This window comes from Oncorhynchus gorbuscha, linkage group LG05 (assembly GCF_021184085.1).
Source record: "Oncorhynchus gorbuscha isolate QuinsamMale2020 ecotype Even-year linkage group LG05, OgorEven_v1.0, whole genome shotgun sequence".
In the NCBI taxonomy this organism is placed as follows: Eukaryota; Metazoa; Chordata; class Actinopteri; order Salmoniformes; family Salmonidae; genus Oncorhynchus; species Oncorhynchus gorbuscha.
In genome coordinates this window covers 145,516-172,500 of record NC_060177.1, presented here as the reverse complement: position 1 = coordinate 172,500, position 26,985 = coordinate 145,516, and the positions used below count along the sequence as shown (strand labels likewise).

At 47.6% G+C, this 26,985-nt stretch overlaps 1 protein-coding gene across 2 annotated transcripts in view; it reads left to right on the top strand.

Moving 5' to 3' along the window:
• Window positions 1-26,985, top strand: part of LOC124035434 (zinc finger protein 710-like) — a 72,985-nt gene that overhangs the window by 37,756 nt on the left and 8,244 nt on the right. Inside the window, exons 1-2 of one of the 2 annotated variants that reach the window (XM_046348883.1) lie at window positions 6,314-6,498; window positions 12,392-13,936. In XM_046348883.1, the coding sequence (XP_046204839.1) occupies window positions 6,454-6,498; window positions 12,392-13,936 (1,590 nt within the window). In that variant the 5' untranslated portion in view covers window positions 6,314-6,453. Of the gene's footprint in view, window positions 1-6,313; window positions 6,499-12,391; window positions 13,937-26,985 lie in introns of those variants that run through there. The other variant, XM_046348882.1, reaches the window with a different exon arrangement.

Here is a 26,985-nt window from a genome sequence, read left to right as displayed (position 1 = left end):
CAGGGGACAGTGTTGAGCCCAGTTTCCCCCAGTACTAGTGTAGTGTTGACCAGGGGACAGTGTTGATCCCAGTTTCCCCCAGTACTAGTGTAGTGTTGACCAGGGGACAGTGTTGATCCCAGTTTCCCCCAGTACTAGTGTAGTGTTGACCAGGGGACAGTGTTGATCCCAGTGTCCCCCAGTACTAGTGTAGTGTTGACCAGGGGACAGTGTTGATCCCAGTTTCCCCCAGTACTAGTGTAGTGTTGACCAGGGGACAGTGTTGATCCCAGTGTCCCCCAGTACTAGTGTAGTGTTGACCAGGGGACAGTGTTGATCCCAGTTTCCCCCAGTACTAGTGTAGTGTTGACCAGGGGACAGTGTTTCCCCCAGTACTAGTGTAGTGTTGACCAGGGGACAGTGTTGAGCCCAGTTTCCCCCAGTACTAGTGTAGTGTTGACCAGGGGACAGTGTTGATCCCAGTTTCCCCCAGTACTAGTGTAGTGTTGACCAGGGGACAGTGTTGAGCCCAGTTTCCCCCAGTACTAGTGTAGTGTTGACCAGGGGACAGTGTTGAGCCCAGTTTCCCCCAGTACTAGTGTAGTGTTGACCAGGGGACAGACCAGGGGACAGTGTTGAGCCCAGTTTCCCCCAGTACTAGTGTAGTGTTGACCAGGGGACAGACCAGGGGACAGTGTTGAGCCCAGTTTCCCCCAGTACTAGTGTAGTGTTGACCAGGGGACAATGTTGATCCCAGTTCATTAGGCCCATACAGTTATAGTTCATAAGGAAATCAGTGTAATAAATTCATTAGGTCCTAATCTATGGATTTCACAGGACTGGGAATACAGATGTGCATCTGTTGGTCAAAGAGAACAGTTTAAAACAGATAGGGGTGTGGATCAGAAAACCTGTCAGTATCTGGGGTGACCACCATTTGCCTCGTGCAGCGCGACACATCTCCTTCACATAGAGTTGCTCAGGCTGTTGATTGGGACCTGTGTTGAGCCCAGTTTCCCCCAGTACTAGTGCAGCGCGACACATCTCCTTCACATAGAGTTGCTCAGGCTGTTGATTGGGACCTGTGGAATGTTGTGCCACTCCTCTTCAATCCCAAACATGCTCAATGGGTGACATGTCTGGAGAGGATGCAGGCCATGGAAGAACTGGGACATGCTGACATACACGTGGATCCAGAGCATCCCAAACATGCTCAATGGGTGACATGTCTGGAGAGGATGCAGGCCATGGAAGAACTGGGACATGCTGACATACACGTGGATCCAGAGCATCCCAAACATGCTCAATGGGTGACATGTCTGGAGAGGATGTAGGCCATGGAAGAACTGGGACATTTTCAGCTTCCAGGAATTGTGTACAGACCCTTGCGACATGGGACCGTGCATTATAATACTCAAATATGAGGCGATGGTGGCGGCTAAATGGCACGACAATGGGCCTCAGGATCTCATCACGGCATCTCTGTGCATTCAACTTGTCATCGATAAGATGGAATTGTGTTCGTTGTCCGTAGCTTATGCCTGCCCATACCATCTGCCCGGTACGGTTGAAACCCAGATTCATCTGTGAAGGGCACACTTCTCCAGCGTGCCAGTGGTTATCGAAGGTGAGCATTTTACATTTACATTTACATTTAAGTCATTTAGCAGACGCTCTTATCCAGAGCGACTTACAAATTGGTGCATTCACCTTATGACATCCAGTGGGACAGTCACTTAACAATAGTGCATCTAAAACTTAGGGGGGGTGGGGTGAGAGGGATTACTTATCCTATCCTAGGTATTCCTTAAAGAGGTGGGGTTTCAGGTGTCTCCGGAAGGTGGTGATTGACTCCGCTGTCCTGGCGTCGTGAGGGAGTTTGTTCCACCATTGGGGGGCCAGGGCAGCGAACAGTTTTGACTGGGCTGAGCGGGAGCTGTACTTCCTCAGTGGTAGGGAGGCGAGCAGGCCAGAGGTGGATGAACGCAGTGCCCTTGTTTGGGTACTGAGGTGCCGTTCCCCTCACAGCTCCGTAGGCAAGCACCATGGTCTTGTAGCGGATGCGAGCTTCAACTGGAAGCCAGTGGAGAGAGCGGAGGAGCGGGGTGACGTGAGAGAACTTGGGAGAACCAGACGGGCTGCGGCGTTCTGGATGAGTTGAAGGGGTTTAATGGCACAGGCAGGGAGCCCAGCCAACAGCGAGTTGCAGTAATCCAGACGGGAGATGACAAGTGCCTGGATGAGGACCTGCGCCGCTTCCTGTGTGAGGCAGGGTCGTACTCTGCGGATGTTGTAGAGCATGAACCTACAGGAACGGGCCACCGCCTTGATGTTGGTTGAGAACGACAGGGTGTTGTCCAGGATCACGCCAAGGTTCTTGGCGCTCTGGGAGGAGGACACAATGGAGTTGTCAACCGTGATGGCGAGATCATGGAACGGGCAGTCCTTCCCCGGGAGGAAGAGCAGCTCCGTCTTGCCGAGGTTCAGCTTGAGGTGGTGATCCGTCATCCACACTGATATGTCTGCCAGACATGCAGAGATGCGATTCGCCACCTGGTCATCAGAAGGGGGAAAGGAGAAGATTAATTGTGTGTCGTCTGCATAGCAATGATAAGAGAGACCATGTGAGGTTATGACAGAGCCAAGTGACTTGGTGTATAGCGAGAATAGGAGAGGGCCAAGAACAGAGCCCTGGGGGACACCAGTGGTGAGAGCGCGTGGTGAGGAGACAGATTCTCGCCACGCCACCTGGTAGGAGCGACCTGTCAGGTAGGACGCAATCCAAGCGTGGGCCGCGCCGGAGATGCCCAACTCGGAGAGGGTGGAGAGGAGGATCTGATGGTTCACAGTATCGAAGGCAGCCGATAGATCTAGAAGGATGAGAGCAGAGGAGAGAGAGTTAGCTTTAGCAGTGCGGAGCGCCTCCGTGATACAGAGGAGAGCAGTCTCAGTTGAATGACTAGTCTTGAAACCTGACTGATTTGGATCAAGAAGGTCATTCAGAGAGAGATAGCGGGAGAGCTGGCCAAGGACGGCACGTTCAAGAGTTTTGGAGAGAAAAGAAAGAAGGGATACTGGTCTGTAATTGTTGACATCGGAGGGATCGAGTGTAGGTTTTTTCAGAAGGGGTGCAACTCTCGCTCTCTTGAAGACGGAAGGGACGTAGCCAGCGGTCAGGGATGAGTTGATGAGCGAGGTGAGGTAAGGGAGAAGGTCTCCGGAAATGGTCTGGAGAAGAGAGGAGGGGATAGGGTCAAGCGGGCAGGTTGTTGGGCGGCCGGCCGTCACAAGACGCGAGATTTCATCTGGAGAGAGAGGGGAGAAAGAGGTCAGAGCACAGGGTAGGGCAGTGTGAGCAGAACCAGCGGTGTCGTTTGACTTAGCAAACGAGGATCGGATGTCGTCGACCTTCTTTTCAAAATGGTTGACGAAGTCATCTGCAGAGAGGGAGGAGGGGGGAGGGGGCGGAGGATTCAGGAGGGAGGAGAAGGTGGCAAAGAGCTTCCTAGGGTTAGAGGCAGATGCTTGGAATTTAGCGTGGTAGAAAGTGGCTTTAGCAGCAGCGACAGAGGAGGAAAATGTAGAGAGGAGGGAGTGAAAGGATGCCAGGTCCGCAGGGAGGCGAGTTTTCCTCCATTTCCGCTCGGCTGCCCGGAGCCCTGTTCTGTGAGCTCGCAATGAGTCATCGAGCCACGGAGCGGGAGGGAGGACCGAGCCGGCCTGGAGGATAGGGGACATAGAGAGTCAAGGGATGCAGAGAGGGAGGAGAGGAGGGTTGAGGAGGCAGAATCAGGAGATAGGTGGGAGAAGGTTTGAGCGGAGGGAAGAAATGATAGGATGGAAGAGGAGAGAGTAGCGGGGGAGAGAGAGCGAAGGTTGGGACGGCGCGATACCATCCGAGTAGGGGCAGTGTGGGAGGTGTTGGATGAGAGCGAGAGGGAAAAGGATACAAGGCAGTGGTCGGAGACTTGGAGGGGAGTTGCAATGAGGTTAGTGGAAGAACAGCATCTAGTAAAGATGAGGTCGAGCGTATTGCCTGCCTTGTGAGTAGGGGGGGAAGGTGAGAGGGTGAGGTCAAAAGAGGAGAGGAGTGGAAAGAAGGAGGTAGAGAGGAAAGAGTCAAAGGTAGACGTGGGGAGGTTAAAGTCGCCCAGAACTGTGAGAGGTGAGCCGTCCTCAGGAATGGAGCTTATCAAGGCATCAAGCTCATTGATGAACTCTCCGAGGGAACCTGGAGGGCGATAAATGATAAGGATGTTAAGCTTGAAAGGGCTAGTAACTGTGACAGCATGGAATTCAAAGGAGGCGATAGACAGATGGGTAAGGGGAGAAAGAGAGAATGACCACTTGGGAGAGATGAGGATCCCGGTGCCACCACCCCGCTGACCAGACGCTCTCGGGGTGTGCGAGAACACGTGGGCGGACGAAGAGAGAGCAGTAGGAGTAGCAGTGAAATCGGTTACGACGCCAAACTGCAGTCATGTCAAGACCCTGGTGAAGATGACGAGCAGATGAGCTTCCCTGAGATGGTTTCTAACAGTTTGTGTATAAATTCTTTGGTTGTGTAAACTCAGTTTCATCAGCTGCCTGGGTGGCTGGTCTCAGCCCATCCCACAGGTGAAGAAGCCCAATGTGGACGTCCTGGGCTGCCGTGGTTACACGGTTGTGAGGCCGGTGGGGAACCATTCTTGATCCACATGGGGAAATTGTTTCCGTTCTTGACTCAAACCTACTACCATAACCGTTCAAAGGCACTTAACCCTAACCCAACCCTAACCCTAACCCTAAACCTACTACCATAACCGTTCAAAGGCACTTTGTCTTGCCCGTTCATCCTCTGGCAACATACACAATCCATGTTTCACTTGTCTTAAGGCTTAAACATCCTTCTTTAGCCTGTCTCCTCCCCTTCATCTACACTGAGTGGATTGATGAGAGCATCCTGACCTGTTGCATCCCCGCCTGGTATGGCAACTGCTCGGCATCTGACCGTAAGGCACTACAGTGGGTACATGTACAAATGACCCCCGCACACTGACTTGGCCTCGTTATGGTTATTTTGTGTTACTTTTTCACATTTTTTACTTTAGTTTATTTGGTAAATATTTTCTTAACTCTTTCTTGAACTCAAATCAAATCAAATTTTATTTGTCACATACACATGGTTAGCAGATGTTAATGCGAGTGTAGCGAAATGCTTGTGCTTCTAGTTCCGACAATGCAGTGATAACCAACAAGTAATCTAACTAACAATTCAAAAAAAAACTACTGTATTATACACAGTGTAAGGGGATAAGGAACATGTACATAAGGATATATGAATGAGTGATGGTACAGAGCAGCATACAGTAGATGGTATCGAGTACAGTATATACATATGAGATGAGTGTGTAGACAAAGTAAACAAAGTGGCATAGTTAAAGTGGCTAGTGATACATGTGTTACATAAGGATGCAGTCGATGTTGTAGAGTACAGTATATACATATGCATATGAGATGAATAATGTAGGGTAAGTAACATTATATAAGGTAGCATTGTTTAAAGTGGCTAGTGATATATATATATATATATATTTACATCATTTCCATCAATTCCCATTATTAAAATGGCTGGAGTTGGGTCAGTGTCAATGACAGTGTGTTGGCAGCAGCCACTCAATGTTAGTGGTGGCTATTTAACAGTCTGATGGCCTTGAGATAGAAGCTGTTTTTCAGTCTCTCGGTCCCAGCTTTGATGCACCTGTACTGACCTCGCCTTCTGGATGATAGCGGGGTGAACAGGCAGTGGTTCGGGTGGTTGATGTCCTTGATGATCTTTATGGCCTTCCTGTAACAACGGGTGGTGTAGGTGTCCTGGAGGGCAGGTAGTTTGCCCCCGGTGATGCGTTGTGCAGTCCTCACTACCCTCTGGAGAGCCTTACGGTTGAGGGCAGAGCAGTTGCCGTACCAGGCGGTGATACAGCCCGCCAGGATGCTCTCGATTGTGCATCTGTAGAAGTTTGTGAGTGCTTTTGGTGACAAGCCGAATTTTTTCAGCCTCCTGAGGTTGAATAGGCGCTGCTGCGCCTTCTTCACGACGCTGTCAGTGTGAGTGGACCAATTCAGTTTGTCTGTGATGTGTACTGCACTGTTGGTTAAGGGCTTGTAAGTAAGCATTTCACTGTAAGGTCTACAGTTGTTGTATTCGGCGCATGTGACATCGATTTAACAAGTTACATCGATAAGGGATCATAGTTTTCACCTGGTCAGTCTGTCATGGAAAGAGCTGGCGCTCATAATGTTTTGTACTTGTGTGGAGAGAGAGAGAGAGGGAGAGAGAGAGAGAGAGAGAGAGAGAGAGAGAGAGAGAGAGAGAGAGAGACACACTCTGGTAGGGGGAGGAGCCAGAAGGCCCGCCTCCTTCTTCCTGAGTATAAATAGGAGCAGAACACTTCCTCTCTTCTGTCTTTGAGACACTCTGTCTCTGTCTGGAGAATGAGGTCCTTGAAGCACCTGAAACATCACAACAGGAAGAATGTGGTGAGTTCTGGGCTGGTAACCACAGGATTATGGTTAACATTTACCTTTGGTGTGTTCGGGTAGTTTGGTTTAGTGGTGATTAGTTGGAACATTCACAGTTTGAGAGTGTTGAGAAGGAAAATGTGATAGTTGTTTAAAACGTTCTCCCTCCTTTTAGGTGAAACCTTTCTCCATATTTCGTCCCAACAGCCTCAAATGTCTGTTTAAAGCTCTTTCAACTCGCTCTTTTTCTTCATGATTTAATCTTTCATTTTGTCCTCTCTCTCGCTCTCTCTCTGTCTCTCTCTCTCTCTCTGTCTCTCTCTCTCTCTGTCTCTCGCTCTCTCTGTCTCTCGCTCTCTCGCTCTCTGTCTCTCTCTCTCTGTCTCTCGCTCTCTCTGTCTCTCGCTCTCTCTCGCTCTCTCTGTCTCTCGCTCTCTCGCTCTCTGTCTCTCTCTCTCTGTCTCTCGCTCTCTCTGTCTCTCGCTCTCTCTCGCTCTCTCTGTCTCTCTCTCTCTCTGTCTCTCGCTCTCTCTCTCTGTCTCTAGCTCTCTCTCTCTGTCTCTCGCTCTCTCTCTCTGTCTCTCGCTCTCTCTCTCTGTCTCTCGCTCTCTCTCTGTCTCTCGCTCTCTCTCTGTCTCTCGCTCTCTCTCTCTGTCTCTCTCGCTCTCTCTCTCTCTCTGTCTCTCTCGCTCTCTCTCTCTGTCTCTCGCTCTCTCTCTCTCTCTGTCTCTCTCGCTCTCTCTCTCTGTCTCTCGCTCTCTCTCTGTCTCTCGCTCTCTCTCTCTCTCTGTCTCTCTGTCTCTCTGTCTCTCGCTCTCTCTCTCTCTCTGTCTCTCTGTCTCTCGCTCTCTCTCTCTCTCTCTCTCTTTCTTCATGATCTAATCTTTAATTTTGTCATCTCTCGTGCTCTCTCTGTCTCTCTCCCTCTCTACACGATTTAATCTTTCATTTTGTCTGCCTTTCATTTAGTCATTTCTATCTCTCCCTCTTGCTTGCTCACTCCCTCTCCCCCTCCCTTTTCTCTCCCTCTCCCCTCCCTTTTCTCTCCCTCTCCCCTCCCTTTCCTCTCTTTTTTGTTTGCTCACTGCCTCCCTCTCCCCCTCCCGCCTCTTTCACCCTCTCACTCTCATTCTCTGCCCTCCCTTCCTCTTTTCTCTCCAGTGTCTCTCTTTTCATTCTCTCTCCCTCCCCCTCTCTTTCATTCTTTCTCCTTTCTTTCCTTCTCTTTCTCCCTCCCCCTTCTTTCTCCCTCCCTCTTTCCTTCTCTCTCTTTATCCCTACCTTTCTTTCCTTCTCTCCCTCTCTTTCCTTCTCTCCCTCTCTTTCCTTCTCTCCCTCTCTTTCCTTCTCTCCCTTTCTTTCCTTCTCTCCCTCTCTTTCTCTCCCTCTCTTTCTCCCCCCCCCCCTCCCCCCCTCTCTTTCTCCCACCCCTCTCTTTCTCCCCCACCCCTCTCTTTCTCCCCCACTCTCTCTTTCTCCCACCCTCTCTCTTTCTCCCCCCTCTCTCTTTCTCCCCCTCTCTCTTTCTCCCCCCCCCTCTCTCTTTCCTTCTCTCGCTCTTTCTTCCTCCCCCTTTCATTCATCCTCTTTCTCCCCTCCCCCTCTCCTCCATCACCCACTTTCATTTTCCTCTCTCTCTCGCTCTCTCTCTCTGTGTCTGTTCTCTGTGTCTCTCTCTCTCTCTCTCTCTCTCTCTCTCTCTCTCTGTGTCCTCTCTCTCTCTGTCTCTCTCTCTCTCTGTGTCTGTTCTCTCTCTCTGTGTCTGTTCTCTCTCTCTGTGTCTGTTCTCTCTCTCTCTCTCTCTCTCTCTCTCTCTCTCTCTCTCTCTCTCTCTCTCTCTTTGTCTATTCTCTCTGTCCTCGCTCTCTCTCTCGCTCTCTCTCTCGCACTCTCTCTAACTGTTCTCAGACCAGATCTGTCACCATATCATATTATCATGTGAGGACAACATTGGGTCTAACTGTTCTCAGACCAGATCTGTCACCATATCATATTATCATGTGAGGACAACATTGGGTCTAACTGTTCTCAGACCAGATCTGTCACCATATCATATTATCATATAAGGACAACAGTATGTTACCATGAAAGTGTAGCTGTAGTCTTCTTCCTGTGTGTGTTTGGCAGCTGTGTGGATTCATTCAGTTAGCTCCATGTTCAGATGATATTATGGATCGGTATAGAATCTAAAGTAAAGGATTGTGAATGGGGATTGGATTTGGTTGGTCCTCAACACACAGCTCCAACACTTCATTCAGCATAAATGACAGCCCTGAGACAGTGTGCCCCGGAGCAGGGGAGTTCTGAAGGTTTCTTTGCCATAGAAATTGGCTGACTAAAAGGTGAGCCTCTCATGTCACCTGTTATCCCGAGTTCAGTTGACCAACGTTAGATACTTAACTCCTCTATTAACATTCCTAATCCGCCTCTCTGTCATTTTACACTGTAGTCATTTAGCAGACGCTCTTATCCACAATGAATTACAGGAGCAATTAGAGTGAAGTGCATTGCTCAAGGGCACGTCGACAGATTCTTCACCTAGTTGCCTCTGGGATTCAAACCAACAACCTTTCAGTTGCTGGCCCAACGCTCTTAACCGATAGGCTACCTCAGTTGAGTTGCTGTTATTGGTATTATTGATTATGGTTGACCAGGGGCTGATGGGTGATATTATTGATTATGGTTGACCAGGGGTTGATGGGTGATATTATTGATGATGGTTGACCAGGGGCTGATGGGTGATATTATTGATGATGGTTGACCAGGGGCTGATGGGTGATATTATTGATGATGGTTGACCAGGGGCTGATGGGTGATATTATTGATGATGGTTGACCAGGGGCTGATGGGTGATATTATTGATGATGGTTGACCAGGGGCTGATGGGTGATATTATTGATGATGGTTGACCAGGGGCTGATGGGTGATATTATTGATGATGGTTGACCAGGGGTTGATGGGTGATATTATTGATGATGGGTGATATTATTGATGATGGGTGATATTATTGATGATGGTTGACCAGGGGCTGATGGGTGATATTATTGATGATGGGTGATATTATTGATGATGGTTGACCAGTGTTGAGAGGTGATATTAGTGATGATGGTTGACCAGGGGCTGATGGGTGATATTATTGATGATGGGTGATATTATTGATGATGGTTGACCAGGGGCTGATGGGTGATATTATTGATGATGGTTGACCAGGGGCTGATGGGTGATATTATTGATGATTGTTGACCAGGGGTTGATGGGTGATATTATTGATGATGGTTGACCAGGGGCTGATGGGTGATATTATTGATGATGGTTGACCAGGGGTTGATGGGTGATATTATTGATGATGGTTGACCAGGGGCTGATGGGTGATATTATTGATGATTGTTGACCAGGGGCTGATGGGTGATATTATTGATGATGGGTGATATTAGTGATGATGGTTGACCAGGGGCTGATGGGTGATATTAGTGATGATGGTTGACCAGGGGCTGATGGGTGATATTAGTGATGATGGTTGACCAGGGGCTGATGGGTGATATTAGTGATGATGGGTGATATTATTGATGATGGGTGATATTATTGATGATGGTTGACCAGTGGCTGATGGGTGATATTATTGATGATGGTTGATATTATTAATGATGGTTGACCAGGGGCTGATGGGTGATATTATTGATGATGGTTGACCAGGGGCTGATGGGTGATATTATTGATGATGGTTGACCAGGGGCTGATGGGTGATATTATTGATGATGGTTGATATTATTAATGATGGTTGACCAGGGGCTGATGGGTGATATTATTGATGATGGTTGACCAGGGGCTGATGGGTGATATTATTGATGATTGTTGACCAGGGTTGAGAGGTGATATTATTGATGATGGGTGATATTATTGATGATGGTTGACCAGGGGCTGATGGGTGATATTATTGATGATGGTTGACCAGGGGCTGATGGGTGATATTATTGATGATGGTTGACCAGGGGCTGATGGGTGATATTATTGATGATGGGTGATATTATTGATGATGGTTGACCAGTGGCTGATGGGTGATATTATTGATGATGGTTGATAGTATTAATGATGGTTGACCAGGGGCTGATGGGTGATATTATTGATGATGGGTGATATTATTGATGATGGGTGATATGATTGATGATGGTTGACCAGGGGCTGATGGGTGATATTATTGATGATGGGTGATATTATTGATGATGGTTGACCAGTGGCTGATGGGTGATATTATTGATGATGGTTGATAGTATTAATGATGGTTGACCAGGGGCTGATGGGTGATATTATTGATGATGGTTGACCAGGGGCTGATGGGTGATATTATTGATGATTGTTGACCAGGGGCTGATGGGTGATATTATTGATGATGGTTGATAGTATTAATGATGGTTGACCAGGGGTTGATGGGTGATATTATTGATGATGGTTGATAGTATTAATGATGGTTGACCAGGGGTTGATGGGTGATATTATTGATGATGGTTGATAGTATTAATGATGGTTGACCAGGGGTTGATGGGTGATATTATTGATTATGGTTGACCAGGGGCTGATGGGTGATATTATTGATGATGGTTGATAGTATTAATGATGGTTGACCAGGGGTTGATGGGTGATATTATTGATGATGGTTGACCAGGGGCTGATGGGTGATATTATTGATGATGGTTGATATTATTGATGAAGATTTAGATGCACTATTGTAAAGTGACTGTTCCACTGGATGTCATAAGGTGAATGCACCAATTTGTAAGTCGCTCTGGATAAGAGCGTCTGCTAAATGACTTAAATGTAATGTAATGTAAATGATGGTTGACCAGGGGCTGATGGGTGATATTATTGATGATGGTTGACCAGGGGCTGATGGGTGATATTATTGATGATGGGTGATATTATTAATGATGGTTGACCAGGGGCTGATGGGTGATATTATTTGTGATGGTTGACCAGTGTTGAGAGGTGATATTATTAATGATGGTTGACCAGGGGCTGATGGGTGATATTATTAATGATGGGTGATATTATTAATGATGGTTGACCAGGGGCTGATGGGTGATATTATTGATGATGGTTGACCAGGGGCTGATGGGTGATATTATTGATGATGGGTGATATTATTTGTGATGGTTGACCAGTGTTGAGAGGTGATATTATTAATGATGGTTGACCAGGGGCTGATGGGTGATATTATTAATGATGGGTGATATTATTAATGATGGTTGACCAGGGGTTGATGGGTGATATTATTAATGATGGTTGACCAGGGGTTGATGGGTGATATTATTGATGATGGGTGATATTATTGATGATGGGTGATATTATTAATGATGGGTGATATTATTAATGATGATTGACCAGGGGCTGATGGGTGATATTATTGATGATGGGTGATATTATTGATGATGGGTGATATTAGTGATATTATTGATGATGGGTGATATTATTGATGATGGTTGACCTGGGGCTGATGGGTGATATTATTAATGATGGGTGATATTATTAATGATGGTTGACCTGGGGCTGATGGGTGATATTATTAATGATGGGTGATATTATTGATGATGGTTGACCAGGGGTTGATGGGTGATATTATTGATGATGGTTGACCAGTGTTGAGAGGTGATATTAGTGATGCATTCTCTCCTCACTGACTCTGCTGCTATCTAATAATAATAATATATGCTATTTAGCAGACGCTTTTATCCAAAGCGACTTACAGTCGTGTGTGCATACATTCTATGTATGGGTGGTCCCGGGGATCGAACCCACTACCCTGGCGTTACAAGCGCCATGCTCTACCAACTGAGCTACAGAAGGACCACTCTGATCAACATCATAGATAGTAAAGATGTGTTGCATTACTAACCTTGTCTCCCTGTTTGTGTCTCAGGAGGAAGCCAGCAGGCGCCTGGTTAGATGTGAGCCCAGGGAGATGGCCAGACAGGTTGATTCTGGCACTCAGACTGATCCTGTGGTGGTTCTGTCTCTAGCCCAGGCTGCTGTTCTGGGGCTCATCTCTCAGAATGAGGTGTTTGGTGCTACCATCGCTCCTAATGGCTTCTACACAGGAGAACCTAAAGAGTCCCCTGCCCTGCCTGTAGAGGGGGTGGATTACGAATACGCTGATCAGCTGATAGGAGCTAACGGAGATTACCTGGGAGAAAACCTGCCTGAAGACGGACACATGCAGCCCAGCTGTAGCCAGAGGAGGTGGCACGGACCACCCCCCGAGGGGAAGATGGTAGGGCCCGAGCGCCATGCTGGAGTGCCTGTGGACGGGTCATCCCAAGTGAAAGGAGAAGGGGTTATCACTGGCCTGACGTCCTGTGTTCACATGCTGAACAACCTGGCTACTACTAGAGGGGGATTGGTCCAGGTTGACCCCGCCTCTCTCCGTGCCGCCGCCCAAAAAGGCTGTGCCGAGTGTGACAGAGACATGTCCAGCCAGCAGGCTAACACACACCCTCACACACACTCCCAGGCAGGGCACAGCCATAAAGGGGAGCCGGGGCATCGAGGCCTGCAGGGGCAGAGGGGGCATCAGGAGAGAGCAAGGGAGGAGGAGGAGGAGGAGGGAGAGCAGGGAAACAGCCTGATGAAAGGAGGACAGGAGGAGACTATCAGCAGCTACTTCCAGTCCAGCGAGGTGGGGGGGTACGAGGGTGGGGAGATCTACCATGAGAACAGCCAGGGTATGATGTGGGGCAACCAGCTGGAGCAGGGGGTAGGGGGAAGAGGAGGAGCTGGAGCAGGAAGAGGAGGGACCCATCGTCACCACGCCCGGAGGGTTGACCGTCTAGACATCAACATCCAGATAGATGAGTCGTACTGCGTGGACATGGGGGAGGGGCTGAAGAGATGGAAGTGCCGTATGTGTGAAAAGTCTTACACCTCCAAGTACAACCTGGTAACTCACATCCTGGGTCACCAGGGCATCAAGCCCCACGCCTGCCCCCACTGTGGGAAGCTGTTTAAACAGCCCAGCCACCTGCAGACCCACCTGCTCACCCACCAGGGAACTAGGCCTCATAAATGCACCGTGTGTAAGAAGGGCTTCACCCAGACCTCCCACCTGAAGAGACACATGCTGCAGCACACCGACGTCAAACCTTACAGCTGCCGCTTCTGTCGCCGTGGCTTCGCCTACCCCAGCGAGCTCCGCGCCCACGAGACCAAACACGAGCGCGGGCGCTGCCACGTGTGTTCCCAGTGTGGCATGGAGTTCCCCACCTACGCCCATCTGAAGCGCCACCAGACCAGCCACCAGGGACCAACTACTTACCAGTGTACAGAGTGCAACAAGTCCTTCACCTACCGCAGCCAGCTGCAGAACCATCTACTGAAACACCAGAGTCCTCGGCCATATTCCTGTTCCCACTGTGGGCTGGAGTTTGTCCAGCTGCACCACCTCCGCCAGCACGCCCTCACACACAAGGTACCTAACTCTGACCCCCCCTAGCCATAACCCTCCGCTAGCACGTCCTCACACACAAGGTACCTAACTCTGACCCCTAACCATAACCCTCCGCTAGCACGTCCTCACACACAAGGTACCTAACTCTGACCCCTGACCATAACCCTCCGCCAGCACGCCCTCACACACAAGGTACCTAACTCTGACCCCTGACCATAACCCTCCGCTAGCACGTCCTCACACACAAGGTACCTAACTCTGACCCCTGACCATAACCCTCCGCTAGCACGTCCTCACACACAAGGTACCTAACTCTGACCCCTGACCATAACCCTCCGCCAGCACGCCCTCACACACAAGGTACCTAACTCTGACCCCTGACCATAACCCTCCGCCAGCACGCCCTCACACACAAGGTACCTAACTCTGACCCCTGACCATAACCCTCCGCCAGCACGCCCTCACACACAAGGTACCTAACTCTGACCCCTACCCATAACCCTCAGCCAGCACGCCCTCACACACAAGGTACCTAACTCTGACCCCTGACCATAACCCTCCGCCAGCACGCCCTCACACACAAGGTACCTAACTCTGACCCCTACCCATAACCCTCAGCCAGCATGCCCTCACACACAAGGTACTTAACTCTGACCCCTACCCATAACCCTCTGCCAGCACGCCCTCACACACAAGGTACCTAACTCTGACCCCTACCCATAACCCTCCGCCAGCACGCCCTCACACACAAGGTACTTAACTCTGACCCCTACCCATAACCCTCCGCCAGCACGCCCTCACACACAAGGTACTTAACTCTGACCCCTACCCATAACCCTCCGCCAGCACGCCCTCACACACAAGGTACTTAACTCTGACCCCTACCCATAACCCTCCGCCAGCACGCCCTCACACACAAGGTACTTAACTCTGACCCCTACCCATAACCCTCCGCCAGCACGCCCTCACACACAAGGTACTTAACTCTGACCCCTACCCATAACCCTCCGCCAGCACGCCATCACACACAAGGTACCTAACTCTGACCCCTGCCCATAACCCTCCGCCAGCACGCCCTCACACACAAGGTACCTAACTCTGACCCCTACCCATAACTCTCCGCCAGCACACCCTCACACACAAGGTACCTAACTCTGACCCCTACCCATAACCCTCAGCCAGCACGCCCTCACACACAAGGTACCCAACTCTGACCCCTACCCATAACCCTCCGCCAGCACGCCCTCACACACAAGGTACCTAACTCTGACCCCTGACTCCTAACCATAACCCAACACACCCTCACACACTACATGGCCAAACGTATGTGGACACCCTTTCAAATGATTGGAATCAGCTATTTCAGCCACACCAGTTGCTGACAGGTGTATATAATTGAGCGCACAGCCATGCAATCTCCATAGACACACATTTGAAATGGAATTTCCTTACCTAAGAGCTCAGTGACTTTCAACGTGGCACCGTCATAGGATCCCACCTTTCCAACATGTCAGTTCATGAAATTTCTGCCCTTGTAGAGCTGCCCCGGTCAACTGTAAGTGCTGTTATTGTGAAGTGGAAATGTCCAGGAGCAACAACGGCTCAGCCGCGAAGTGGTAGGGCACACAATCTCACAGAACGGGACCGCAGAGTGCTGAAGCGCGTGAAAATGGTCTGTTCTCGGTTGCAACACTCGATACAGAGTTCCAAACTGCCATTCATTTTTCCCCCATGGTGGATTTTTAGAGACATTTCAAATAAGAGCTGTAATTTGTGTGGGCTTACCCATGTGTGGCGTTTTGATGGCTGTGATAATCTCTCTAAGGTGCCTTTTATAAATATATTCACCAACCAAAACATGTTGGCACAAGAACTGTTCGTCGGAAGCCTCATGAAATGGGTTTCTATGGCCGAGCAGCCACACACAAGCCTAAGATCACCATGCGCAATGCCAAGCGCCGGCTGGAGTGGTGTAAAGCTCGCCGCCATTGCATCCTGGAACAGTAGAAACGCGTTCTCTGGAGTGATGAATCACACTTCACCATCTGGCAGTCTGTCTGTCAAATCTGGGTTTGGTGGATGCCAGGTAACTCTACCTGCCCAAATGAATAGTGCCAACTGTAATGTTAGGTGGAGGAGGAATAATGGCCTGGGGCTGTTTTTCATGGTCAGGGCTAAGCCCCTTAGTTCAAGTGAAGGGAGATCTTAACGCTACAGCATGCATTCTAGGCTATTCTGTGCTTCCAACTTTGCAGCAACAGTTTGGGGGAAGGCCCTATCATGTTTCAGCATGAAAATGTCCCCATGCACAAAGTGAGGTCCATACAGAAATGGTTTGTCGAGATCGGTATGGAAGAACTTGACTGGCCTGCACACAGCCCTGACCTCAATCCCATTGAACACCTTTGGGATGAATTAGAACGCAGACTGTGTGCCGACCTCACTAATGCTCTTGTGGCTGAATGGAAGAAAGTCCCTGCAGCAATGTTCCAACATCTAGTGGAAAGCCTTCCCAGAAGAGTGGAGGCTGTTAAAGCAGCAAAGGGGGGGCAAGTCCATATTAATGCCCATGATTTTGGAATGAGATGTTGGACGAGCAGGTGTCCACATACCTTTGGCCATGTAGCTAATCCTGACCTTTAACCATAGCCCTCCGCCAGCATCCCTCACCCACAATATACCTTAACCCTAACTCTAACCCCTGACCTTTAACCCTAGCCCTCCTCCAGCATCCCTCAACCACAAGGTACTGACCATCTGAGACGACTGGAACCCCTAGCTCGAACCATTTACATTTACATTTAAGTCATTTAGCAGACGCTCTTATCCAGAGCGACCATAACCCAGAAGGTTTCAAAGGCCATGGTAGACTGACTATGCTCTCAGTGGTTCAGTTTAGTTAGTCTTTATTAAAAGTAGTTATTTCCAGGAACTGTATATAGTCCTTGGTTCTGATTAGATGACCAACCTGAGAGGTGTAGTCAGTCAGTGGTGTTGGTATAGATTAGATGACCAACCTGAGAGGTGTAGTCAGTCAGTGGTGTTGGTATAGATTAGATGACCAACCTGAGAGGTGTAGTCAGTCAGTGGTGTTGGTATAGATTAGATGACCAACCTGAGAGGTGTAGTCAGTCAGTGGTGTTGGTATAGATTAGATGACCAACCTGAGAGGTGTAGTCAGTGGTGTTGGTATAGATTAGATGACCAACCTGAGAGGTGTAGTCAGTGGTGTTGGTATAGATTAGATGACCAACCTGAGAGGTGTAGTCAGTGGTGTTGGTATAGATTAGATGACCAACCTGAGAGGTGTAGTCAGTCAGTGGTGTTGGTATAGATTAGATGACCAACCTGAGAGGTGTAGTCAGTCAGTGGTGTTGGTATAGATTAGATGACCAACCTGAGAGGTGTAGTCAGTCAGTGGTGTTGGTATAGATTAGATGACCAACCTGAGTCAGTGGTGTTGGTATAGATTAGATGACCAACCTGAGTGTCAGTCAGTGGTGTTGGTATAGATTAGATGACCAACCTGAGAGGTGTAGTCAGTCAGTGGTGTTGGTATAGATTAGATGACCAACCTGAGAGGTGTAGTCAGTCAGTGGTGTTGGTATAGATTAGATGACCAACCTGAGAGGTGTAGTCAGTGGTGTTGGTATAGATTAGATGACCAACCTGAGAGGTGTAGTCAGTCAGTGGTGTTGGTATAGATTAGATGACCAACCTGAGAGGTGTAGTCAGTCAGTGGTGTTGGTATAGATTAGATGACCAACCTGAGAGGTGTAGTCAGTCAGTGGTGTTGGTATAGATTAGATGACCAACCTGAGAGGTGTAGTCAGTCAGTGGTGTTGGTATAGATTAGATGACCAACCTGAGAGGTGTAGTCAGTCAGTGGTGTTGGTATAGATTAGATGACCAACCTGGAGAGATTAGATGACCAACCTGAGAGGTGTAGTCAGTCAGTGGTGTTGGTATAGATTAGATGACCAACCTGAGAGGTGTAGTCAGTCAGTGGTGTTGGTATAGATTAGATGACCAACCTGAGAGGTGTAGTCAGTCAGTGGTGTTGGTATAGATTAGATGACCAACCAGTCAGTGGTGTTGGTATAGATTAGATGACCAACCTGAGAGGTGTAGTCAGTCAGTGGTGTTGGTATAGATTAGATGACCAACCTGAGAGGTGTAGTCAGTCAGTGGTGTTGGTATAGATTAGATGACCAACCTGAGAGGTGTAGTCAGTCAGTGGTGTTGGTATAGATTAGATGACCAACCTGAGAGGTGTAGTCAGTCAGTGGTGTTGGTATAGATTAGATGACCAACCTGAGAGGTGTAGTCCAGTGGTGATTGGTAGATTAGATGACCAACCTGAGAGGTGTAGTCAGTCAGTGGTGTTGGTATAGATTAGATGACCAACCTGAGAGGTGTAGTCAGTGGTGTTGGTATAGATTAGATGACCAACCTGAGAGGTGTAGTCAGTCAGTGGTGTTGGTATAGATTAGATGACCAACCTGAGAGTGTAGTCAGTCAGTGGTGTTGGTATAGATTAGATGACCAACCTGAGAGGTGTGTCAGTCAGTGGTGTTGGTATAGATTAGATGACCAACCTGAGAGGTGTAGTCAGTCAGTGGTGTTGGTATAGATTAGATGACCAACCTGAGAGGTGTAGTCAGTCAGTGGTGTTGGTATAGATTAGATGACCAACCTGAGAGGTGTAGTCAGTGGTGTTGGTATAGATTAGATGACCAACCTGAGAGGTGTAGTCAGTCAGTGGTGTTGGTATAGATTAGATGACCAACCTGAGAGGTGAGTCAGTGGTGTTGGTATAGATTAGATGACCAACCTGAGTCAGTGGTGTTGGTAGATTAGATGACCAACCTGAGAGGTGTAGTCAGTGGTGTTGGTATAGATTAGATGACCAACCTGAGTAGTCAGTGTGTAGTCAGTCAGTGGTGTTGGTATAGATTAGATGACCAACCTGAGAGGTGTAGTCAGTCAGTGGTGTTGGTATAGATTAGATGACCAACCTGAGAGGTGTAGTCAGTGGTGTTGGTATAGATTAGATGACCAACCTGAGAGGTGTAGTCAGTGGTGTTGGTATAGATTAGATGACCAACCTGAGAGGTGTAGTCAGTGGTGTTGGTATAGATTAGATGACCAACCTGAGAGGTGTAGTCAGTGGTGTTGGTATAGATTAGATGACCAACCTGAGAGGTGTAGTCAGTCAGTGGTGTTGGTATAGATTAGATGACCAACCTGAGAGGTGTAGTCAGTGGTGTTGGTATAGATTAGATGACCAACCTGAGAGGTGTAGTCAGTCAGTGGTGTTGGTATAGATTAGATGACCAACCTGAGAGGTGTAGTCAGTCAGTGGTGTTGGTATAGATTAGATGACCAACCTGAGAGGTGTAGTCAGTCAGTGGTGTTGGTATAGATTAGATGACCAACCTGAGAGGTGTAGTCAGTCAGTGGTGTTGGTATAGATTAGATGACCAACCTGAGAGGTGTAGTCAGTCAGTGGTGTTGGTATAGATTAGATGACCAACCTGAGAGGTGTAGTCAGTCAGTGGTGTTGGTATAGATTAGATGACCAACCTGAGAGGTGTAGTCAGTGGTGTTGGTGTTAGATGACCAACCTATAGATTAGATGACCAACCTGAGAGGTGTAGTCAGTCAGTGGTGTTGGTATAGATTAGATGACCAACCTGAGAGTGTAGTCAGTCAGTGGTGTTGGTATAGATTAGATGACCAACCTGAGAGGTGTAGTCAGTGGTGTTGGTATAGATTAGATGACCAACCTGAGAGGTGTAGTCAGTCAGTGGTGTTGGTATAGATTAGATGACCAACCTGAGAGGTGTAGTCAGTCAGTGGTGTTGGTATAGATTAGATGACCAACCTGAGAGGTGTAGTCAGTCAGTGGTGTTGGTATAGATTAGATGACCAACCTGAGAGTGGTGTTGGTAGATTAGTCAGTCAGTGGTGTTGGTATAGATTAGATGACCAACCTGAGAGGTGTAGTCAGTGGTGTTGGTATAGATTAGTCAGTGGTGTTGGTATAGATTAGATGACCAACCTGAGAGGTGTAGTCAGTCAGTGGTGTTGGTATAGATTAGATGACCAACCTGAGAGGTGTAGTCAGTCAGTGGTGTTGGTATAGATTAGATGACCAACCTGAGAGGTGTAGTCAGTCAGTGGTGTTGGTATAGATTAGATGACCAACCTGAGAGGTGTAGTCAGTCAGTGGTGTTGGTATAGATTAGATGACCAACCTGAGAGGTGTAGTCAGTGGTGTTGGTATAGATTAGATGACCAACCTGAGAGGTGTAGTCAGTCAGTGGTGTTGGTATAGATTAGATGACCAACCTGAGAGGTGTAGTCAGTCAGTGGTGTTGGTATAGATTAGATGACCAACCTGAGAGGTGTAGTCAGTCAGTGGTGTTGGTATAGATTAGATGACCAACCTGAGAGGTGTAGTCAGTCAGTGGTGTTGGTATAGATTAGATGACCAACCTGAGAGTGGTGTTGGTATAGTAGTGACCAACCAGTCAGTGGTGTTGGTATAGATTAGATGACCAACCTGAGAGGTGTAGTCAGTCAGTGGTGTTGGTATAGATTAGATGACCAACCTGAGAGGTGTAGTCAGTCAGTGGTGTTGGTATAGATTAGATGACCAACCTGAGAGGTGTAGTCAGTCAGTGGTGTTGGTATAGATTAGATGACCAACCTGAGAGGTGTGTCAGTCAGTGGTGTTGGTATAGATTAGATGACCAACCTGAGAGGTGTAGTCAGTCAGTGGTGTTGGTATAGATTAGATGACCAACCTGAGAGGTGTAGTCAGTGGTGTTGGTATAGATTAGATGACCAACCTGAGAGGTGTAGTCAGTCAGTGGTGTTGGTATAGATTAGATGACCAACCTGAGAGGTGTAGTCAGTCAGTGGTGTTGGTATAGATTAGATGACCAACCTGAGAGGTGTAGTCAGTCAGTGGTGTTGGTATAGATTAGATGACCAACCTGAGAGGTGTAGTCAGTCAGTGGTGTTGGTATAGATTAGATGACCAACCTGAGAGGTGTAGTCAGTCAGTGGTGTTGGTATAGATTAGATGACCAACCTGAGAGTGTAGTCAGTCAGTGGTGTTGGTATAGATTAGATGACCAACCTGAGAGGTGTAGTCAGTCAGTGGTGTTGGTATAGATTAGATGACCAACCTGAGAGGTGTAGTCAGTCAGTGGTGTTGGTATAGATTAGATGACCAACCTGAGAGGTGTAGTCAGTCAGTGGTGTTGGTATAGATTAGATGACCAACCTGAGAGGTGTAGTCAGTCAGTGGTGTTGGTATAGATTAGATGACCAACCTGAGAGGTGTAGTCAGTCAGTGGTGTTGGTATAGATTAGATGACCAACCTGAGAGGTGTAGTCAGTCAGTGGTGTTGGTATAGATTAGATGACCAACCTGAGAGGTGTAGTCAGTCAGTGGTGTTGGTATAGATTAGATGACCAACCTGAGAGGTGTAGTCAGTCAGTGGTGTTGGTATAGATTAGATGACCAACCTGAGAGGTGTAGTCAGTCAGTGGTGTTGGTATAGATTAGATGACCAACCTGAGAGGTGTAGTCAGTCAGTGGTGTTGGTATAGATTAGATGACCAACCTGAGAGGTGTAGTCAGTCAGTGGTGTTGGTATAGATTAGATGACCAACCTGAGAGGTGTAGTCAGTCAGTGGTGTTGGTATAGATTAGATGACCAACCTGAGAGGTGTAGTCAGTCAGTGGTGTTGGTATAGATTAGATGACCAACCTGAGAGGTGTAGTCAGTCAGTGGTGTTGGTATAGATTAGATGACCAACCTGAGAGGTGTAGTCAGTCAGTGGTGTTGGTATAGATTAGATGACCAACCTGAGAGGTGTAGTCAGTCAGTGGTGTTGGTATAGATTAGATGACCAACCTGAGAGGTGTAGTCAGTCAGTGGTGTTGGTATAGATTAGATGACCAACCTGAGAGGTGTAGTCAGTCAGTGGTGTTGGTATAGATTAGATGACCAACCTGAGAGGTGTAGTCAGTCAGTGGTGTTGGTATAGATTAGATGACCAACCTGAGAGGTGTAGTCAGTCAGTGGTGTTGGTATAGATTAGATGACCAACCTGAGAGGTGTAGTCAGTGGTGTTGGTATAGATTAGATGACCAACCAGTAGATGACCAACCAGTCAGTGGTGTTGGTATAGATTAGATGACCAACCTGAGAGGTGTAGTCAGTCAGTGGTGTTGGTATAGATTAGATGACCAACCTGAGAGGTGTAGTCAGTCAGTGGTGTTGGTATAGATTAGATGACCAACCTGAGAGGTGTAGTCAGTCAGTGGTGTTGGTATAGATTAGATGACCAACCTGAGAGGTGTAGTCAGTCAGTGGTGTTGGTATAGATTAGATGACCAACCTGAGAGGTGTAGTCAGTCAGTGGTGTTGGTATAGATTAGATGACCAACCTGAGAGGTGTAGTCAGTCAGTGGTGTTGGTATAGATTAGATGACCAACCTGAGAGGTGTAGTCAGTCAGTGGTGTTGGTATAGATTAGATGACCAACCTGAGAGGTGTAGTCAGTCAGTGGTGTTGGTATAGATTAGATGACCAACCTGAGAGGTGTAGTCAGTCAGTGGTGTTGGTATAGATTAGATGACCAACCTGAGAGGTGTAGTCAGTCAGTGGTGTTGGTATAGATTAGATGACCAACCTGAGAGGTGTAGTCAGTCAGTGGTGTTGGTATAGATTAGATGACCAACCTGAGAGGTGTAGTCAGTCAGTGGTGTTGGTATAGATTAGATGACCAACCTGAGAGGTGTAGTCAGTCAGTGGTGTTGGTATAGATTAGATGACCAACCTGAGAGGTGTAGTCAGTCAGTGGTGTTGGTATAGATTAGATGACCAACCTGAGAGGTGTAGTCAGTCAGTGGTGTTGGTATAGATTAGATGACCAACCTGAGAGGTGTAGTCAGTCAGTGGTGTTGGTATAGATTAGATGACCAACCTGAGAGGTGTAGTCAGTCAGTGGTGTTGGTATAGATTAGATGACCAACCTGAGAGGTGTAGTCAGTCAGTGGTGTTGGTATAGATTAGATGACCAACCTGAGAGGTGTAGTCAGTCAGTGGTGTTGGTATAGATTAGATGACCAACCTGAGAGGTGTAGTCAGTCAGTGGTGTTGGTATAGATTAGATGACCAACCTGAGAGGTGTAGTCAGTCAGTGGTGTTGGTATAGATTAGATGACCAACCTGAGAGGTGTAGTCAGTCAGTGGTGTTGGTATAGATTAGATGACCAACCTGAGAGGTGTAGTCAGTCAGTGGTGTTGGTATAGATTAGATGACCAACCTGAGAGGTGTAGTCAGTCAGTGGTGTTGGTATAGATTAGATGACCAACCTGAGAGGTGTAGTCAGTCAGTGGTGTTGGTATAGATTAGATGACCAACCTGAGAGGTGTAGTCAGTCAGTGGTGTTGGTATAGATTAGATGACCAACCTGAGAGGTAGTAGTCAGTGGTGTTGGTATAGATTAGATGACCAACCTGAGAGGTGTAGATCAGTCAGTGGTGTTGGTATAGATTAGATGACCAACCTGAGAGGTGTAGTCAGTCAGTGGTGTTGGTATAGATTAGATGACCAACCTGAGAGGTGTAGTCAGTCAGTGGTGTTGGTATAGATTAGATGACCAACCTGAGAGGTGTAGTCAGTCAGTGGTGTTGGTATAGATTAGATGACCAACCTGAGAGGTGTAGTCAGTCAGTGGTGTTGGTATAGATTAGATGACCAACCTGAGAGGTGTAGTCAGTCAGTGGTGTTGGTATAGATTAGATGACCAACCTGAGAGGTGTAGTCAGTCAGTGGTGTTGGTATAGATTAGATGACCAACCTGAGAGGTGTAGTCAGTCAGTGGTGTTGGTATAGATTAGATGACCAACCTGAGAGGTGTAGTCAGTGGTGTTGGTATAGATTAGATGACCAACCTGAGAGGTGTAGTCAGTCAGTGGTGTTGGTATAGATTAGATGACCAACCTGAGAGGTGTAGTCAGTCAGTGGTGTTGGTATAGATTAGATGACCAACCTGAGAGGTGTAGTCAGTCAGTGGTGTTGGTATAGATTAGATGACCAACCTGAGAGGTGTAGTCAGTCAGTGGTGTTGGTATAGATTAGATGACCAACCTGAGAGGTGTAGTCAGTCAGTGGTGTTGGTATAGATTAGATGACCAACCTGAGAGTGTAGTCAGTCAGTGGTGTTGGTATAGATTAGATGACCAACCTGAGAGGTGTAGTCAGTCAGTGGTGTTGGTATAGATTAGATGACCAACCTGAGAGGTGTAGTCAGTCAGTGGTGTTGGTATAGATTAGATGACCAACCTGAGAGGTGTAGTCAGTCAGTGGTGTTGGTATAGATTAGATGACCAACCTGAGAGGTGTAGTCAGTCAGTGGTGTTGGTATAGATTAGATGACCAACCTGAGAGGTGTCAGTCAGTGGTGTTGGTATAGATTAGATGACCAACCTGAGAGGTGTAGTCAGTCAGTGGTGTTGGTATAGATTAGATGACCAACCTGAGAGGTGTAGTCAGTCAGTGGTGTTGGTATAGATTAGATGACCAACCTGAGAGGTGTAGTCAGTCAGTGGTGTTGGTATAGATTAGATGACCAACCTGAGAGTCAGTCAGTGGTGTTGGTATAGATTAGATGACCAACCTGAGAGGTGTGGTGTGGTGGTATAGATTAGATGACCAACCTGAGAGGTAGTAGATGACCAACCTGAGAGGTGTAGTCAGTGGTGTTGGTATAGATTAGATGACCAACCTGAGAGGTGTAGTCAGTGGTGTTGGTATAGATTAGATGACCAACCTGAGAGGTGTAGTCAGTCAGTGGTGTTGGTATAGATTAGATGACCAACCTGAGAGGTGTAGTCAGTCAGTGGTGATTGGTGGTGTTGGTATAGATTAGATGACCAACCTGAGAGGTGTAGTCAGTCAGTGGTGTTGGTATAGATTAGATGACCAACCTGAGAGGTGTAGTCAGTCAGTGGTGTTGGTATAGATTAGATGACCAACCTGAGAGGTGTAGTCAGTGGTGTTGGTATAGATTAGATGACCAACCTGAGAGGTGTAGTCAGTGGTGTTGGTATAGATTAGATGACCAACCTGAGTTGGTATAGATTAGATGACCAACCAGTCAGTGGTGTTGGTATAGATTAGATGACCAACCTGAGAGGTGTAGTCAGTCAGTGGTGTTGGTATAGATTAGATGACCAACCTGAGAGGTGTAGTCAGTCAGTGGTGTTGGTATAGATTAGATGACCAACCTGAGAGGTGTAGTCAGTCAGTGGTGTTGGTATAGATTAGATGACCAACCTGAGAGGTGTAGTCAGTCAGTGGTGTTGGTATAGATTAGATGACCAACCTGAGAGGTGTAGTCAGTCAGTGGTGTTGGTATAGATTAGATGACCAACCTGAGAGGTGTAGTCAGTGGTGTTGGTATAGATTAGATGACCAACCTGAGAGGTGTAGTCAGTCAGTGGTGTTGGTATAGATTAGATGACCAACCTGAGAGGTGTAGTCAGTGGTGTTGGTATAGATTAGATGACCAACCTGAGAGGTGTAGTCAGTCAGTGGTGTTGGTATAGATTAGATGACCAACCTGAGAGGTGTAGTCAGTCAGTGGTGTTGGTATAGATTAGATGACCAACCTGAGAGGTGTAGTCAGTCAGTGGTGTTGGTATAGATTAGATGACCAACCTGAGAGGTGTAGTCAGTCAGTGGTGTTGGTATAGATTAGATGACCAACCTGAGAGGTGTAGTCAGTCAGTGGTGTTGGTATAGATTAGATGACCAACCTGAGAGGTGAGAGGTGTAGTCAGTCAGTGGTGTTGGTATAGATTAGATGACCAACCTGAGAGGTGTAGTCAGTCAGTGGTGTTGGTATAGATTAGATGACCAACCTGAGAGGTGTAGTCAGTGGTGTTGGTATAGATTAGATGACCAACCTGAGAGGTGTAGTCAGTCAGTGGTGTTGGTATAGATTAGATGACCAACCTGAGAGGTGTAGTCAGTGGTGTTGGTATAGATTAGATGACCAACCTGGTAGTCAGTCAGTGGTGTTGGTATAGATTAGATGACCAACCTGAGAGGTGTAGTCAGTCAGTGGTGTTGGTATAGATTAGATGACCAACCTGAGAGGTGTGAGTCAGTGGTGTTGGTAGATTAGATGACCAACCTGAGAGGTGTAGTCAGTGGTGTTGGTATAGATTAGATGACCAACCTGAGAGGTGTAGTCAGTCAGTGGTGTTGGTATAGATTAGATGACCAACCTGAGAGGTGTAGTCAGTGGTGTTGGTATAGATTAGATGACCAACCTGAGAGGTGTAGTCAGTCAGTGGTGTTGGTATAGATTAGATGACCAACCTGAGAGGTGTAGTCAGTCAGTGGTGTTGGTATAGATTAGATGATCAACCTGAGAGGTGTAGTCAGTCAGTGGTGTTGGTATAGATTAGATGACCAACCTGAGAGGTGTAGTCAGTCAGTGGTGTTGGTATAGATTAGATGACCAACCTGAGAGGTGTAGTCAGTCAGTGGTGTTGGTATAGATTAGATGACCAACCTGAGAGGTGTAGTCAGTCAGTGGTGTTGGTATAGATTAGATGACCAACCTGAGAGGTGTAGTCAGTCAGTGGTGTTGGTATAGATTAGATGACCAACCTGAGAGGTGTAGTCAGTCAGTGGTGTTGGTATAGATTAGATGACCAACCTGAGAGGTGTAGTCAGTCAGTGGTGTTGGTATAGATTAGATGACCAACCTGAGAGGTGTAGTCAGTCAGTGGTGTTGGTATAGATTAGATGACCAACCTGAGAGGTGTAGTCAGTCAGTGGTGTTGGTATAGATTAGATGACCAACCTGAGAGGTGTAGTCAGTCAGTGGTGTTGGTATAGATTAGATGACCAACCTGAGATTAGATGACCAACCTGAGAGGTGTAGTCAGTCAGTGGTGTTGGTATAGATTAGATGACCAACCTGAGAGGTGTAGTCAGTCAGTGGTGTTGGTATAGATTAGATGACC